Here is a 12,972-nt window from a genome sequence, read left to right as displayed (position 1 = left end):
ATTGAGCTACTGGCAAATTTCCAGCATGGCCTTCTGAGTCACAAGCTTTGGTCATGACCTCTGCTTTTAAGCAATTAATTCAATACCCTGATAGTCATATTTCTCTTAATCCCACCCTAACCTTCTAATCCTGCACCAGATGCAAACAGAAATATTTAGGGTTACATGTGGCCAGCTGGAGAGAATGAGGTTGTGAGGCTAGTGAGCATCACAAACCAGGAGAACCTGCTTCAAGCTGTTCCGGGGACCCCTTGAGGATGCTTGTTTGAAGTGCTCTTTACTCAGGAAAAGAACAGAATCAGTTGTTCTCCAGTTGCTCATCTCAGCCTACATGCTTAGCTCTTGCTCTTGTGATGTCCCAGGTCTCAAATCCAGACCTAGGAGTCCACAGACAGCAACTGCATCCTGTCCTCCACCCAAGGTCTGCTGAAACCTGGTGGGCCAAGACACTAGTAGGACTATAGCCTCAGTCAAGGCACCATCCACGGGAGCCCTGACTGGAGGATTGTCCAGCTCTGCCAGTTGTTCCAACCATGCTATTTAAGCAAGAAGGTGGCACAGAAAGCTTGCCCAAGCAACAAGATGATTTCTTCTTGTGGCTACATTGGACCTTGCTTGTTCTTGCACCCAACCCTGTTCCTGATTCCTGCTCCATTCCTGTCTCACTCATGTCTTCACTCCTGTTCCCACTGTGCTCCATCCCTGTGCTTGATCCTTGCCTCTCCTCTAGTTCCTGCCCTTACACCTCACTTCCAACCATCAGTGACCAGTCCTGGCTCCGACCCCGGCCTCCGACACTGACTTTGGTTTGACCCTTGGCTCTGACTTTTGGTATCTGACCTCAGCCCTGACCCTCAGCATCAATTCTTGCTGCTGACTCTGGCTCGACCCCTGACTCTGGTAATTAGAAATTGACTCTGGTGCTGACCCTTGGTGCCATTCCCCAACTTGGACACCTGCTCTGCCCACTAGACCTGACTCCTGCTCTACTAGGCCAGACCACCTGCATCCCCACAGCAGCACTCACCCCAGCCCCCTCAACTTCCTGCCTTCCTAGCTTACCCCTCCCAGCAAGCCTAGCAGACTCATCCTGCTTGTCTACCTGTCTTACCTGCACAGAGACACTGGTGGCTCTGTGCCGTTCCTCCCTTCTCTCCCCCCCCCCCCCCCCACATGCTACTGCCAAACAAGTAATCCCAGCCACAAGTGCTATCCCAACATTGGGTATGTCTACACAGCGACTAGACGCCTGTAGCTGGTCCATGCCAGCCGACTCGGGCTGCAGGGCTATTTCACTGCCGTGTAGACGTGGAAGGGTCCCAAATTGGGCTCCAGCTGAGCCCAGAAATCTATATAGCAATGAAACAGTCCCTTAGCCTGAACCCAGCAAGCCCGAGTCAGCTGGCACGGGCCAGCTGTGGGTTTTTCTTCTGCTGTGTAGACATACCCATTGCAACTTAGATTGTGCACAGCTCCCAGTAAATGGACAGCCTCTCTACAAGGAGGCACTGCCAGCTGTATTCTGGTTCTTCTCCTGCCCAAGATGAGCCACTTTTCCCCTCTTGTTTCTTGGCTTAGGGAGAGATTGGAAATTGATGCAGGCCAGATTAAATCATGTCAGAACTGACTCCTTCCAAGAGACCCAGCCCTCCTCCCTAGTGGCCTGGAAACTGGCCAGTCATCCAGGTGTTAAGTGGTTGGCCAGATTAGTCAGTGTCTCAAGTCAGAATCTGAGATGTGATTATGTATATTTGAGTGTATTGTGTATATCTTTTCTAATTCTGCCAGCTTTACTCACTGGGTAGAACCTTAAGGCACTACTCAACACGAGTAAGGGTGGCAGAGTCTAGCCCAGTACATGGAGGCAAACAGCATTTTACTTGATGCCTTGTCTTCCAGCAGATTTAATTATCACCTTTTGGTTCAATATGTTACATTTGACTGAGAGTCCATTAATGTGCAGTAACTACATGGATACTTTTAAATTAATGACTATTTATACATTGTTTTGGACACTAGTGCTAAGCGATAAGATTGTGAATCATAGAAGTTAGAGATGGAAAAAGACCTGTTACGTCAGCCTAGGCCAAGATGGCTCTTGAAGATATATTTATCTAGTTTTAAATGCGTCACACAATACATTCAGTTAGATTCCATATTGTGCGAAACAAATTAATGACGCTGAATTCAGTATTAAGTGTATAGTATACCTAGAAGCACATTTTAATACATGATTAGGATCTGGCTATGGACTACTGAGAGCAAGTTACAAGTGCATAAAAAATGATTTGGGAAACTATTGTTCCAACCAGAGTTTGCTTACCCAGAAGTGGTGCTGAGCGCTTAACTTAGCAAATAATACTAAACTGCCTTCCCTCCGCATAATTTTTCTGTAGTGGAGCCCAGATTATCTTAAAAATAACCAATTCGTTTTTTATCAAATTGTTGTTCATCAGCCAAACGTACTTGTTCTGATTATACTATAGTATTGCTGTTTACTAGATTGAATCTCCTTCCTTCTGCTATGAAATGCTGCTTTCTGATACTTCACTTCTCCTATTGGAAGAGAATAATGCTCCTAACAGCTTTACTCTGTGCTGTTGAAGTTGCCCACTAATTAATCAATCCTTTAATGGCCCAATTTCAACCCCTTGTGGCAAAGTACACTGTGAACAGACTCATTTCAGGAAGTTGTAGGTTCCGTTTCTTCCCAGGGTTCAGGCACCAGCAAAATTTTCTAAATTGGATTTTCCCATGAACTATGAATACTTGTTCAGAATAATTATAGCATGACCAGGTGTTGGCTGTAAGGTTATATACTCAAGCACATGAACAAAAATTTGTGGAGGTGAAAAGATTTGGGTAAATGTACTACCTGTCCTGCGTGCAAAGCCATTGGTGGTTTGGTTTTGAGGTTTTTTGTTTGTTTGTTAAACAACAGTTTTTGCACAGACAGTCCTTCTGGCATAAACTCCAAACTGGGAACATCTTCTGAAGACACAACTCAGGAGTCACTAAATCATTAAGCAGATAAGGGAAGATACCCAGTGCACAGCAGCAGTTTAAAAAGTAATGAGTATGCTGGAGTCCATATGAGAGAGAGAGTAGAAAATACACTGACATTACAGAATATCAACCAATGGAGGGCCCCACCATGCCCAGTCTGAAGTTGTGTCCAATTTCAATTGCCTCACCTTAAGAAAGAGAGGGTAGAAATTTAAAAGCTCTAGAAATAGGCAGCAAAGATTCCGCAAGATGTAAGGTTGACAATAGACTGCATAAACCAGGATTAGTTAACCTGGATTGAATTATTCACAGTTGCAAAGAACAGAGTGAAACCTGGTAAATCCTCCTTTTTTACCATGTCTCATAATGCAAGAACCAGGTGACACTCAATGAAATTAAAATACAGTAAATTTAGAACTAATAAAAATAAAAAGTATTGTCAGATTCATTGCCAGAGAAGGTCACAAAGACAAGTCGCCTGGCTTTGCATTTTAAAGGGATGGATAATTTTATGATCGCTAATAACATTTGTATTTATGCAAAAAGAGGTAAGGATAATCATTCTTCAGGGTGTAAGCTGATATCTTGCAGAGGTCAGAAAGGAATTCTCCCTCTCATCTTCCCTGCCCCCCAATGTACAGCAGTTGCACAGCTGGCTAGATTCATTATTTTGGGAGGGGAGACGAGCGGGATTTGCCTTCCTCTGAAGCCTCGGCTGTTGGTTAGAGCACCAATGGCCTGATCTGGTATGGCAAATCCTGTGTTTGAAAACAGTTATGAGGAGTCATGCACTCCACATCTGGTGTTTGGAGACTACCTCACTGCAGATGCTGGGTGCAGAAAATGCAGTTGCCGAGGAGAGGCATAAACAGGATTTAAAGATACATCAAGAAGACTTTTCTATAATTGCCACTGTTTGTAACCCTCTTCCCTTACAGGAGAATTCATCAAGGCTTTGTATGAGTCAGATGAGAACTGTGAAGTCGATCCCAGCAAATGTTCATCCAGTGAATTAACTGATCATCAGAGCAACCTGAAAATGTGTTGTGAGCTGGCCTTCTGCAAGATTATCAACTCCTACTGGTGAGCACGTGCCTCTCACTCATTGGCCACTTGGTTTGACCATTTGGTTAGGAAAGGCAAAAATAGTATCCCTCTCTCTCCAAAATATGGGAAAGCAGCAGTAGTTGTGACCGAGGACAAATATACTTCCATATATTATAGGAGCTTGGGTTCCTGTGGCTAACCACTCTCTACACAACATCACAGAGAGAAGTTCCGTCCAAACAAGCAGTACTGACACCATACTCAGTCCTAAGTACTGTATCGTATGGGAATGTCCCTTGAAATATTTACTGTGGCAAAGGAGATATAGTTAATGATGATTGAATCAATGGGGTAACTTGAAGACTAAACTTCAGAAGTTCTATTTGAATAAGCAGCTGATAGCTTGGATGCTTATATGAAATGTTTTTCAGACCTCTTAGATCTGCAAAAGTGGTCTGGAAATTATATTGTAGGGAAAACGCTTCACAGGAGATTTCTATTAGTGTTTACTTCTGATCAAGTTGGAAATGTTGAAATACTGGCTTTTTTGCTTCAGGCCAGATCTAATGAAAAGCAATAAAAAAAAAAGGTTAAAGCATTCAAAATTTTAAGTCCAATTATAGAAATGAGCAACAGTTCAGTGTGTCTGAATTTTTACAAACCAATTTGCCATTCACTTCAAACTAGGGATGAACATTTCTTAACCTGTAAATCAAAGTGATTGAAAAGGATTTAGTTTTATATCTTCTAGAGGAATGCTTTGAATAATACTTAAGTGTACCAACTAAAATGGTGATCTGGGAGCTAAGACTAGAAACCTAATAACGTTTGCTGGGCTGAAATAACAGAATAGCCAGCGTTTCTGTTTTGCGTGGTTTTGCATTTCCTGTGACAGGCTGTCAGTTCAACCTGTTACATTTCACACCTTTGTCATTTTATTGATTGATTTAATTGTTTGCAGTGTGTTTCCTCGTGAGCTGAAGGAGGTGTTTGCATCCTGGAAGCAGAAGTGCCTCAGTCGGGGCAAGCAGGACATCAGTGAACGCCTGATCAGTGCCTCACTCTTCCTCCGTTTCCTGTGCCCGGCTATCATGTCCCCTAGTCTCTTCAGTCTCATGCAGGAGTATCCTGACGACCGGACATCTCGCACTCTGACACTCATTGCTAAAGTCATTCAGAACCTCGCCAATTTTGCTAAGTAGGTGGCAGTAGCATATTAGCCCTGAAACAACAAAATGTTCAGGGGTCTCTGTCTCATTGCATATTATTGAGGAAAGGAAAGGAGAGCTCTGTGCAAATGCAATTCTAAAACTAAATCCTAGGAATACTGTGTGAAACTTGGAATGGGGAGGATGCTTTTCCACCCACATACTGCGTGGCTACATAAACCAAGAAGAGTACTGACGTGTACACTGTCGGCCTGATTCTGTTTTCAGGAGTAGTCACTGAAGTCAGTAAAATGACACTGGTATAAACTGTTGTAACTGAGAACAGAGTCAGGTGTTTTCTGTGTAGGTACATACACACTTTGGTTTTCATTTGATCTCATATAAAGAATACAAGTAGAATTCAATACAAGTTACTTGAAGGTGGTAACTCCTTTTATCCAAACTCCCAGCCAAAGGAATGATGCAAAGGACATATGCCCAGAGTCTCCAAAATGGGTAGTGTATGTGGGGGGCGGTGGTGGTGCCTGTCACCCAGTGATATGAACAGTGGATAGTTAGTACCCAGATGAGTCAAGCAAAGCAGTGGGATTCTTCAATCACTTGCCTCTCTTCTCCTACCCCAGGAAGAAAGATGAAGGGGAAAGCATTAGAATAATTCTCTGAACACTTATCTGTTGTATTCTGTGTGGTGGTCATTCATTCTCTCTCTCTCTCTCTCTCTCTCTCTCTCTCTCTCTCTCTCTCTAGGTTTGGTAATAAAGAGGAGTACATGGCCTTCATGAATGATTTCCTGGAACATGAATGGGGGGGAATGAAGCGCTTTCTGCTGGAGATCTCTAACCCGGACACCATCTCAAACACCCCTGGGTTTGAAGGCTACATTGACTTGGGCAGGGAGCTCTCAGTTTTGCACTCGCTATTATGGGAGGTTGTGTCCCAACTTGATAAGGTAAAGCAGGCCCAAGGGCTGGGAGGGTGGATTCTGCAATGGTACCATAGCAACTGTCAACACCAGGAAATGCCCAAGGAGCAGCCAAGTCCTATTTTAGGGGGAACTTTCTAAAATTCAGTAACTCTTTAGAAAAGTATGTGACTGTGGCATTTATCCTTTAAATGATTCCAGATCAAGGCCTAGCTCCTGCAAGACCTGTGAGGCCTTGAACAGGATGTGCAAGGTAGTTGTGCTCCAGCACAAGTGTAAATGCTTTGCAGAGGCTGGGAGTTCAGTGTTGTTCTCTGCACAGTGATATGAAGCCTCCCTGAACACCCACTCCCTTACTCACACCTGTGCAGGGTAAAAAGGGCACGGCATGGATGGAGAATGGGAATATCAGTGGAGACAACTCATTGCTGCACATTCCCTTCTTAGGCTTTCCTCCTCCTCCCAGATTGGAGTAGTTTAACAGCAGTGTTTTCATTAAGGGCCTGAGCCAAAGACCATTGCAGTCTCTGGGAATCTTCCTGCTGATTTCAACAGGCTTTGGATCAGATTAACATAAGATCAGGTTCCCCATGTATGCCCTGTCCCATTCGTACTTTTACATGCCCCACATTGTGCATGGTGAAGCTGATTCTCTAAGAGCCAACACTGCAAGCTCCTGAGATCTGAAAACCAGGCTGTGTCTATTCTGCTACCTACATCATCACGGGTAATGGACATTCTGTTGTCAGCCTTTAGCTGGCAAATTGGCTGATGCATGAGACAGAACAGATTCCAGCTTGCTTTTCCCTAGCCATGTGGGCTCTTCAGAGCTAATAGAATTAAAAACTGGTAAGTAGAGAAAGGACTCGGATACAAGGAACAGAGTTCTTGAATCAGAGTTTGCCATTTTTACATGTTTACAAGCATTTAGCTATTCCCATCACGCTGCAGAGTTTCAAATCCGCATTATGTTGTCTGCAGTCCCAGATTCCATTTGCACCGTACTTGTCAGATCTTTTCTTTTCAAATTGGAGATGAGTTGTCTGCAGAGAACTGCTAATAATAATTTGTTACTAGCAAGTTTTGGAGAAATAATGATTTATTCAAAGATTTATTTCCTACTGGTACAGTATAAAATTATTTGTGTTGGTGTAGTAGAGTAAATCTAAATGCCCTTGATGCATGAAGATAAAAACACACATTTTAGTTTGATAAGGATTTTTGGATTTGTTTGTCAGTTTCCCATCTATACTCATACATTTTTGCACTTTAAATGTCGTATGCAGTAAAATCTCTCCTACAAAGATTGCTTTCCTGAGGCCACTGGAATGACTACCTGAACAGACATGGGCAGATCCTGAGTTCATGTACATCAGGCCATTGCCAGTTTACCTCAACTGAAGATCTGGCCCAAAGACTGAAAGTTTCTGGCACTGTCAGAAGGAAAAAGAAGGGAAAAGCCCTCTTTAGAACTGGACTGGACTTATGAATTTGGCAGTATCAGATCTTATCTCATAGTTACTGGGGGCTGCGGAACTGCTCTCAAAATGCAGATAAGTGGTACATGGCTTGGGACTGGAGGCAGGAAGCAGATACAGTATTAAGCCAGCGTATACTGTGCTCTTTTCCAGTGCAGCTGTATCAGTGTATCCTAACAGGTTTGGGGAAAGGGGTTTTGTTTGTGCTAAAATGGGAATTAAGGGTTAATGTTACACTGCCATGTTGCTTCACTATGGGCAATGATTACAGGGACTAGGAAAGGGAATAAATTAAGTTACCAGGAAAAGCTGGAGGTTTTAATAAAGGAGAAATAATTGGGAGAAACAAGCAGGTGTAAAGTAACTTTCCACTGTAGACAACTGATTGGATGCCTGTTTCTGGGGGGGGTGGAACCTGTCTTTCACAGGAAGGTAGTCTTTGTAATGAGCTTTACTGTGTGACAATACCTCCCTTACCCTCTACTCGCACCCCTACCAGTGGCAATGTGTAGATGCCAAAGTCACCTTATAAACTCGGGGCAGATTTCCAGAGAAGAACAGAAAATCTGAACAGCAGCCTCCACTACAGGGATATAGTGTTGGTAGAACTCTGCTTTATGGTCAGTTGCTGTTGTGTGAGGCCTTGCCAGACCTAAGTGTAATGATGCAAGGTGATAACTAGGTGCTAGTCACTGGCTGAAATGAAAATATTGGGTTGGATGTTACTGGAGTTTCCATGCACTGGAGTGAATGTTACTGGAGTTTCCATGCCATTAATTTTAATTTCATTTGAAGTGGTGAAAGCCATGTTAGCTCCCAGCTTTTGATAGCACTTTGGTACAAAAGATGGCATCAGTGTAGAATGCCAAAAGGAGAAGGCTGATGAAATGGAAACCTCCCTCCCCCAAACCCTTTCAATTCTCTCCTGGATCCCCTGAATGCAGCCCAGCCCCCCCCCCCCCATTCTCTGTTGGCATGCATTTCTTTTTACCACATGACCCCTTTTGCCTGGAAAGTTCCCTCCCGTTAGCTGATTCTGTAGTCTCTGAATTCCCATTAATTAGTAGTTACTATAGTTTTTAACTTGACTCCACCCTGGATTTAGTTTTGCTTTGCATGACAGTTTTGTGTTGGAATGGCAATAGTTTGGTTTTATTGAGCATGAATTTTATTTTTGGGAGTCAATCCTAATTTCTTTTCTATTTCCTTTTCTTTCCTCAATGTCTGCTGCACCCTGTTTCGTCTCCTTCATTCATCTCGTCGCCGTGGTTACGCTGCTCCGTAACAATGCATTATGGTCCTGCCACACCCACACACAAACACCCACCCTCCTTCCTTCCAACCTCCACCCCTCTGCATCGTTATCAAAAAATGGCGGATGTCGCGGTGCTTATTGTCCAATCAGGGTGAAAATTCCTTCCTACAGGCGACCGTGGCAAAACTTGGACCCCTCCCTCGCATTCTTGCTGATATCACCAAGTCAATGACCAATCCTACGCCAATACAGCAGCAGCTGCGGCGTTTCACCGAGCACAGCTCTAGTCCAAATGTCAGTGGCAGTCTCTCCTCAGGGCTTCAGAAGATATTCGAGGACCCCACTGACGGGTATGTAACAGCCAGGGTTCAAGAGAAGATATGAAGCAGAACGGATGTAGGATCAGGCAGGTTGTAAGATTGTGTTAAGAGAACCCCTGTCCAAGCATAGTCCCCCCAAATTTATAACTAGGTACATGCTAGGACTCAGAATTGCTATCTGTAGTAGGGAGGATAGGATCCCACTGAGATATGCAAGGACTAGTGCTAAGACATGTAAACTTTTCACTTAGCCAGGATGCTGGGGTTTGCCTAAAGTCAATGACTTAGGATATTGAAAACCAAACCTTATACCACTGGCCAACCTGGGTGAAGTACAAGGAGATGGAAAGATACAAACAAAATGCGTAGCTCAATATAAATCCTGTAAAGCTGACTGAAATATCTCACTCTAGAGATTATATTACCTTTCCAATAGCATTGAGAAATGCATGTTATAGTTAGGCTGAGAGAGAATGAAAATATTAGAATAGCAAAAATAATCTGTTCTGTATTTAGTGTTACATTTCTCACCTTGTAATTGTTACAATTCTGGAGAGCTCCAGCAAAAAGCCTGGTGATGGCTGAAATGCATGAGAACTTGCAACCTAGTGGTTTATCTGTCCATGCTTTGTGCTGCCAAGTGTAAGGCTTTGTTTTGTGTCTCAATGTGTCTACTTTCTGGGCCTTCAGCAACTCCTGGAATTACTTGTTCAGACAGATTGAACAGGTATAGCCTAAAGTTCTGGGAGGCTGAGGAAGAGTGAGATGAAGTCTGGACTGGTTTAGAATCTAACTGGAAAATAATAATGTCCGAGGGGGCAGAAATCAGTGGGAATGGTTTGAGTTTTACCTGTGAGAAGATAGTCAGGCAGTTCTTAAGTAAAGCTTTATTCTTCAAGCTAAACTAATTGGAGACGTGTGTATTGTGACTTGAGAAAAGTAAAAAGCTTCACAAAAGGAAATAATCTAGTTCCCTGAGGCTTTTTTAGAGAGAGGGAAGGGGGTTAATTGAGGAAGAAAGGCCTCTTTGGGACAGATTGACTGGGGTTGTAGCTGGTTAAAAATTAACCAAATGCCTATCTGCTCCACAGTGACTCACATAAACTGAAATCTCCAACCCAGGAAAATATAGATGGGTATTTTCAAGGGAAAACCTTACTGTTGGTTCAGCAGGCATCCACCCAGAGCATGACTTACTCAGACAAGGACGAGAGGGAGAGCATACTGCCCAATGGACGTAGCATCTCCCTCATGGACCTGCAGGACCCCCATGCAACTCACAGTGATCACGCATCCATCCTGCACGATGTGCCTTTGCGTCTGGCAGGCAGCCAGCTCTCTATAACACAGGTGGCCAACATCAAACAACTGCGGGAGACTCAGAGCACGCCACAGAGCGCTCCCCAAGTAAGGAGACCACTGCACCCAGCCTTGAATCAGCAGGGCAGCCTCCAGCCCCTCGCCTTCCAGAATCCGGTTTACCAGCTCAACAACCCTCCTCCACCAATGCCAAAGGCCTCTGTGGACTCCAGCTTGGAGAACTTAAGCACTGCCAGCTCCCGGAGCCAAAGTAACAGTGAAGACTTCAAACTCAGTGGACCCAGCAACAGCAGCATGGAGGACTTCACCAAACGCAGCACACAGAGTGAGGACTTTACCAGACGGCACACTGTGCCGGACAAGCATGTACCTATGGCTCTGCCCCGGCAGAACAGCACTGGGCAGGCACAGATCCGTAAAATGGACCAGGTTGGGTTGGGCGCCAGGGCCAAAGCACCACAGTCCCTGCCCCATAGCGCTTCCTTGCGGAGCACAGGGAGCCTCTCAGCAGCTTCAGGTGCAATGGTGACAGAGCCAGTTCAGAATGGGAGCCGGTCGCGGCAGCAGTCCTCGTCCTCCAGAGAAAGCCCTGTCCCCAAAGTGAGGGCAATTCAGCGGCAGCAGACGCAGCAGGTAGGAACAAAGTCCTTCTCCCAGATTTTGTCCATTCTCTGTATTTGTAACTCTCTCAAAGGTAAACTGCCCACTTCAACATTTTCCACTTACTTTATTTAAATGTGAAACAAGAAATGTGAACTGATTCTAGTATTATGGGAGGAGAGGCTGGAATGGGTAGGAGCAGCAGGCACAGGTTGTGGTTTGCCTTGCTACCATTATTACCTTGGCCAGCAACTCTCACTTGTTAAATAAAATGAGCACAAGATAATCAAATTAAGATTTTAAAAAACTGTGTTTTCAGTTTACCTTCACAATAGGAAAAGTGACAAATTTGTTCAAAGAAACAAAAACTGAAGAATTCCAAGAACAAAAAGCTTTGTTTCAAAAGCCAGTTCAGATGGCTGAGTTACAGTATATTTGCCTACTGAAGAGGAGGGAAATGAATCGATAAGAATAGCATAGAATCCATGTCGCCCAACTGCTAAGCAAATGCAATATTCTCATCAAGTATAAAGAAATGTATATTTCGTCACAACCCAACAGCCTTAGCTCCAACCTCCACTACTCTGTCATCAGTAATATCAAAATATGAACGAAATGGAAACACTTAATAGAAATATATATTTACCTATGTCTAATGCATATTGATTGGCCTCATATGCAAATCCACATACTTAATTTTACCAGAAGTCAATAAACATCACGCATGTTTCATCTTACACAATTTTGTTCTTAACAAACAGCAATTATATAGTATTGAACAAAAAAGTGTCTGATATTTTAACTGATGTGTACAATGTAATGGTATCCCATAAAATGAAATACTTAAATACTGAAATTGAGCTAGATAGTCCATACAGATGCCCAACAGTTCATAGCACAACCACCTTAACTCTGATTTATGAAGATGTCCTGTATTCATTTCTCTGCTCAGGTTAGAACAGTACGTTTCTAGGCAGTTTAAGGTTTATGATGTCCTAACTGTTAATCTCCTTGTTTTTCAGTACTTGAGTTTTGTAGTTTACATGAAAACTAAGTATATTGTTGTCATTCAGTGACCTTATCTGGCTTTGAAATGAGGCTCTGGGATATATTAAAACCAGCAGCTTGAATTGCACAGGGAAGCAGAAAGGAAGCCACTGCAGTTCTCTGACAACAGCAATTATGTGCTCATGCTGACACAATACTCGAGCCAGGTGGCTGCATTCTGCACTAGCTGAATCTTCCAGGTGGTCTTTGCGGGTAGGTCCAAGTAAAGGGCACTGCAGTGTCCCATCCTGGAAGTCACAAAGGTGCGAGTGAGGACTTGTGGCAAGGGAAAAAGCTACAACCGCTTAGGCTTGGTTTACACTTAGAAATGTTGTCAGCAGAGCTGTATTGATTCAGAGTATGGAAAAAAAAGTGCACCCCTAACTGACAGCTATGGTAGCTGGTAGTGCAGACTCCACTTATACCAGCACAGCAAAAACTCCTTTTGCTGGTAGAGCTATTCTGGCTTGCTGGTATTAACTGCACCTCCACCTGGAGAGCCTGTTGGTATCGCTCTAGCAGTATGTATCTACACCAACAAACCCTTTTAAATGTAGACAAGGCCTTTAGCAATGTATGGGAGAAAAAGCAGGACAACCCATACTGGTATCTGGGAACCCGAGAACAATCAGTGCTTGAAAACTACCATATGGTGTCTGGTTTTTGCTACTGTAACTGAAATCAGAAATATTGAATCACAAAGCCAAGCTTATTAGGCAATGATATTTATACCAAAGAAATGAATCCCATAATGTTAAAGTTTTTTTATATAGTTTGTGTGCATATCCCTCATTTTGGGTGCTTGTCT

The 12,972-nt window shown here is 43.6% G+C and overlaps 1 protein-coding gene across 4 annotated transcripts in view; it reads left to right on the top strand.

The window, feature by feature from the left end:
* The window catches only part of RASAL2 (RAS protein activator like 2), a 279,206-nt gene that overhangs the window by 247,140 nt on the left and 19,094 nt on the right, over positions 1-12,972 (top strand). For 3 of the 4 annotated variants that reach the window (XM_045026720.1, XM_045026719.1, XM_045026717.1), the window contains 5 exons: positions 3,945-4,089; positions 5,015-5,251; positions 5,970-6,171; positions 9,028-9,227; positions 10,289-11,150. In XM_045026720.1, coding sequence (XP_044882655.1) covers positions 3,945-4,089; positions 5,015-5,251; positions 5,970-6,171; positions 9,028-9,227; positions 10,289-11,150 — 1,646 coding nt within the window. The remainder of the gene's footprint in view (positions 1-3,944; positions 4,090-5,014; positions 5,252-5,969; positions 6,172-9,027; positions 9,228-10,288; positions 11,151-12,972) is intronic. The other variant, XM_045026721.1, reaches the window with a different exon arrangement.

This window comes from Mauremys mutica, chromosome 8, assembly GCF_020497125.1.
Source record: "Mauremys mutica isolate MM-2020 ecotype Southern chromosome 8, ASM2049712v1, whole genome shotgun sequence".
In the NCBI taxonomy this organism is placed as follows: domain Eukaryota; kingdom Metazoa; phylum Chordata; order Testudines; family Geoemydidae; genus Mauremys; species Mauremys mutica.
Note: the sequence above shows the minus strand (reverse complement) of the source record. Positions and strands in the feature narration are given on the sequence as shown.